General features: G+C 56.0%; 1 protein-coding gene across 1 annotated transcript; it reads right to left on the bottom strand.

Moving 5' to 3' along the window:
- Nucleotides 1-2,216: 2,216 nt before the first annotated feature.
- HPS6 (Hermansky-Pudlak syndrome 6) lies at nucleotides 2,217-4,350 on the bottom strand (the record flags this gene model as incomplete). Its single annotated transcript, XM_011977532.1, has 1 exon — nucleotides 2,217-4,350. A coding segment is annotated over one exon (1,917 nt), but the record flags the coding sequence as incomplete, so codon positions are not given.
- Nucleotides 4,351-4,352: the final 2 nt, after the last annotated feature.

The following is a 4,352-nucleotide window of genomic DNA, read 5'->3' as shown; positions in this document are numbered from 1 at the left end:
CCGGGAGGTGGAGGTTGCAGTGAGCCGAGATCGCACCATTGCACTCCAGCCTGGAAAACAAGAACGAAGATTCATCTCAAAAAAAAGTAAAAATGAAGCCCATCAATGCCAGAATTAACCCCTTTCTCAGGTACCCAAGGCCAAGGACTTTGGCTTAAGATCTCCACCCTCCTATTCAGAGACCTCTGTCTGATAGCCCGCTCAGGAACTCCATTAAAACGCACGGCCGGGTGCGGTGGCTCACGCCTGTAATGCCAGCACTTTGGGAGGCCGAGGTGGGCAGATCATGAGGTCAGGAGATGGAGACCATCCTGGCTAACACGGTGAAACCCCGTCTCTACTAATAAAATACAAAAAAATTAGCTGGGCACGGTGGCGGGCACCTGTAGTCCCAGCTACTCGGGAGTCTGAGGCAGGAGAATGGCATGAACCTGGGAGGCGGAGCTTGCAGTGAGCCGAGGCTGCGCCACTTGCACTCCAGCAAGACTCCGTCTCAAACAAAAAAAAAAGAAAAACTCAGTCACACAATGATCCCTGAGCTGTTCCCAAAGTCCTGAGATGCAGTTTGGGATCACTTGCACCTTCTACATTGAAGGGAAGAATAAGGCTAATGTGATCAAGCGCCAAGCCTGTAAAAGCAGGTAAAAGTCACCATCTGAGTCCACCTGCTCTGCTCAGAGCTGCTGGGCTGGGTGGCCTTCATCTGGAGGCCCTACTAGTGGGTGGTCCCGGGGAACTTCCTTGAGCCATACAGTCTTAAGGAAAAACCTGGCTTCCTTCCCTTACCCATGCCCCCAGGAGCCCAATGAGTAGAATTCCTTCTCTTCCGGGCACAGAAGGAGGACCAAGCCAAATCTCAGGCTTGGGAGATTTGAGAAGAAGCAACAATGATTAAGCAGGATCATAAACAGGAAGCAGCTTCCCATTGAGGAGCCGTGATGAGCCTAGTTTCAAGACCAAGAAGAGGAACTCCTTCCAGACCAGGAAGGGGCTGAGGTGGAGGCCTAGATTGGGACTGTCCCTAGCCCTGGGCCTCTGGGAAGAACAGCAGCTTGACTCCAAGTATTGGTAGGCAGTCTGGCTTGAGGGAGAGGACAAGGGCCATCCAAGCTCTGGAGGAGGCTAAGATGGTACCTCAGGACTTGGCCATGTAGATGAGCCACCTCATGGCCTCTATAAGGCTGAAGAGTTAACACCAGCCATGGATAAGACTAAGTAGCTACTTCTCTCCCCTGAGAGACAGGAACTGTCCCTAGTCTCATTAGTCCTAGCCTGAGTCCACCTTAAACCCAGGTTAAGGCTACCAGCATCTAAGCTGCAGGTCCCAGCTGAGGACAAAGCTAAGCGGCAGCCCTAACCTTGGCCCCCACCCTGGACAAGGAGTATCTGGGACTGGGGATGATGCTGAGTAGCTGCATCCAGGGTCCTACCCTAAGCTAGAACCAGGGGTCTATCCTAGGCTAGGCTGAGGGGTTACTTGGGTAGAAGTGAGCATAGGGCAAAGGCCTCTTCAGAGGTGAGCCTGTTGAATAAATCCAGACAAGCAGAGATCTGTGTTGCAGATGCTCTTATTTCTTGACTTGGGGGAGTCAGCAGAAATATGGGGCTCTCCAGGTAGCTCTGCTCCCAGTGAATTTTGTTACTGAGCCAGAGAGCTCTCAGGCAGCTCTCCTGTCTGTGGCAAGTCTTCCCCTAAACTAAGGGCTGCTCCAGAAATCCTGGTGGAGACAAGCAAGGACCCAGGGCCCAGCAAAGTTCCTACTCCAGAGCAGAGAAGTCCTGGGGAAAGGAAGGGTGGAGCTCTGTAGTCCTCCTCCTCTCAGCAGGCCAGAGAAGCCAGCTTGAAGCCAGGGATGGACAGCACATTCAAGCCCAAGCAGGTGGGAGCTACTGGGCTGTTTCAGTGAGGTGGCTCCAATCTTTGAGCTGCTACTTTCTAGCCAAATGAACTTGGTCAAGTCATTTAATTTTTCTAAACTTCTGTTTCCTGTAAAATGGGAATAACAGCAGTACTTTCCCCACTGGGGTTATGAGAAGCATTAAATGAGGGATTATATAAAGATGAGTAGAATGCCTGGCATGTATTAAATGCTCATAAATGTTAACTATTTTCATGATTGGAAGTGGGGACTTTAGCCAAAAGATCCAGATCCAACCAGTCCCTCTATAACCTGCATCCTCTGAGACCCGTAGCTGTTTAAAAACACACAACTGTGTATATATTAAACTATGTATATATTTCACACACATATCTTAAAAATAGCTCCAGATGACAGAAGAATATTGCATACACAGGTCCACCATGGGCCCCTCCAAGTCCCACGCACCCTTCCCTGATCACTGTGTCCCAGAAATGATTTCCTGTGTCAGTGACACAGAGGACCTGTCCAAGCAAGCCTCCAGGTCCTGAGTGTTCTGATGCCTGAAGGGTAGTCATAGGTCCCGAGGTGGAGTCGGGGGTGGAGTGCTAGGGTCCCATAGGATGTCTTCATATGGGCTTAGAACTGGGCCTGAGGGCCATCCTTGAGTCCCAGTCTGCTCCAGCAGGGCTTTGAGTAAGCCCACAGTGAGAGGGGGCTCTGCTCCAGGCTCAGGAAATGGGGTAGGGGGCCCCACCTCATCTGGGAGGTATGTCCTCAGTAGAAGCAGGAGCTCAGCTGGAGCCAGTTCTGGTGGGCACAGGCGGCAAAGGAGGGGGAGGTGAGCATCAAGCCGGCGGTGCTGGGCAAACTCGGCCAGCAGCAGTTTGAATATTTCACTTCGAAGCAAGGGACTGGAGGGGCCGAGGGCCAGGCCTGCATCCAGAGCCCGATCCCATTGCTCCTTTTGCACCAGCTGCCGGACAGCTTGGAGCACAGCTTTGGGCCGCCCACTGCTCAAGAGCAGCTCTAGCTCCAGAGCCTCAGGCCTGGTCCCCTCCTCACCTAGCACTGCCAGGGCTCGGCGATACAGGGGCAGTCCCGGGCCCCCTGCCCCCCAGCCCGGCCCACCCTGCTGCTGAGCCAGCTCCACAAAAGGTGGCAGCCATCGAGGCTCCAGCCGGCACAGACATTGGCAGAGGAGTTCAAAGGGGGGCAGTATCCCATTGGGGGGTTCCTTTACAGCGGTTATTCCCCCTAACACTTTCTTCCACACATCAGGGGGTGCTTGGGACCTCAGCTTGCCATTCCCATCTGGCTGGAGCTGCAGGGCCCTGAGGGTGGCACCCCAGGCTGCTGTAGGAAGGGCCTGGAAAACAGTGTTGAGCTGGGCCAGCTGGTCTCCTATCAACTCGGTCCTCAGCAGGCGTGCCACTTCCTGCTCCGCCAGCTCAGTCCAACCAGCCTCCTCATCATCGCCAGCCACGAGCTGGGCCTTCAGCTGCTCTAAGCCTCGGTAATCCCGAAGCTCGGTCCTCAACATGGTCAGCAGTGTAGATGGGGGCAGGTGGCCCTGGAGGATGGAGGCCAGGGCCTGAGGTGCCCGGAATGTGCTGCTGTGTCTCAGTTCTTCTGGAGTGAGCTGGGCACCCCGCAGGCTCCGCCGCTGGTAGTACCCGCAAGCCTCCTCAAACACCAGATCCTTGGCTGAAGGCAGCTCAACACCCTGTGGGGCTTCCCAGCCCACACAAAACAGACCCAAGGCTGAAAGCAGACGAAGGCTCCCTCGGGTCTCCAGTTCTTCCTCATCCTCCATGCCGGGGGCTGGCGGTTCCAGCAGATGTACCCTGTCTGTACTTAGGACCTTCCTCTCCAGCAGCTGCCCACTGCCCATGTCCAGCAGTTCCAATGTGGAGCCCAGCACACAGGCCAGAGTGCCCTGAAATGTGCCTAGGGCTGCAGACCCCCGCGGGCCTACAGGTGCCTCCTGCAGGATGCCCACTGCCCGGGTACCACCGTGGGACTGCACTAGGCTCACAGTGCCCCTAAAGTCAAGCAACAGCAGGCCGTGGGGAGTTGGGGCCCAGGTGTGTACAGCCAGTGGCTCTCTGAGGGACAGCAACCCAGGAAGGCCTCGGAGCAGGGTCCGGAAGTCCCACGTGTCCCCTCGTCCAGGATTCAGACTCTTACTGTAGGAGAGGCCAAGCCGTGGGGCAGCCACCATCACTTTGCCCTTGCCTGGGCTCCAGATGAGTAGAACGTGGGCCACGCCAGGCCAGGTGGTGGCAGTGGGCACCAGGAAGAGGTGTCTGCAGGAGGCCAGCAGCCCGAAAGCGGGGCAGTGGTGCAGCAGGACGTGCGTGCGGCCCAGGCTGGTGCTAGCTTCCCCGCTGGGCTCCAGGATCCGGACGCACACACAGTGGCTGAAAGCAGTTGCTGGCGGCCCTAACGGGCCCTCGGACCCGGCTTGGCGCTCCTCGCACCACACCAGGC

This window comes from Mandrillus leucophaeus, unplaced genomic scaffold, assembly GCF_000951045.1.
Source record: "Mandrillus leucophaeus isolate KB7577 unplaced genomic scaffold, Mleu.le_1.0 Scaffold18, whole genome shotgun sequence".
NCBI classification, from domain to species: domain Eukaryota; kingdom Metazoa; phylum Chordata; class Mammalia; order Primates; family Cercopithecidae; genus Mandrillus; species Mandrillus leucophaeus.
This window is presented reverse-complemented; position numbering and strand designations above follow the sequence as displayed.